This window comes from Eimeria mitis, genomic scaffold, assembly GCF_000499745.2.
Source record: "Eimeria mitis Houghton genomic scaffold, Emh_scaff4057, whole genome shotgun sequence".
NCBI classification, from domain to species: domain Eukaryota; phylum Apicomplexa; class Conoidasida; order Eucoccidiorida; family Eimeriidae; genus Eimeria; species Eimeria mitis.
The window spans coordinates 2,748-3,071 of NW_013572389.1; the positions used below are offsets into that span (position 1 = coordinate 2,748).

General features: G+C 52.8%; 1 protein-coding gene across 1 annotated transcript in view; it reads right to left on the reverse strand.

Annotated features, from left to right (window-relative positions):
- Window positions 1–324, reverse strand: part of EMH_0072030 (zinc finger (C3HC4 RING finger) protein, putative) — a gene marked incomplete at both ends in the record, with an annotated part of 5,084 nt that overhangs the window by 2,537 nt on the left and 2,223 nt on the right. Inside the window, one exon of the mRNA XM_013499164.1 lies at window positions 1–252. Within this exon, the coding sequence (XP_013354618.1) occupies window positions 1–252 (252 nt within the window). The remainder of the gene's footprint in view (window positions 253–324) is intronic.

The following is a 324-nucleotide window of genomic DNA, read 5'->3' on the forward strand; positions in this document are numbered from 1 at the left end:
CGAACCTCCTTCACAGGGTTTGCTAAAGAAGAGCATTCGGAAGCCAACAGCCCACCAAACAAAACCACAAAAATAAACAAAACGAGAAGCAAACAACAATGCACGAGAAGGCTGCTGCTGCTGCTGCTGCTGCTGCTGCTGCTGCTGCTGCTGCTGCAGCCGCACTCTGCTTATACTGAAATTCATCAGCAGCTGCAGCAAACCCCGACCCACACACACCAGCGACCACACCTTCGCCTTGTAGTCACATTCCTGCAGCAGCAGCAGCAGTATTGTATAGAAGGCGTACACATAGGGAACGAAGCTGCGGTCCCCCTGCAGCAA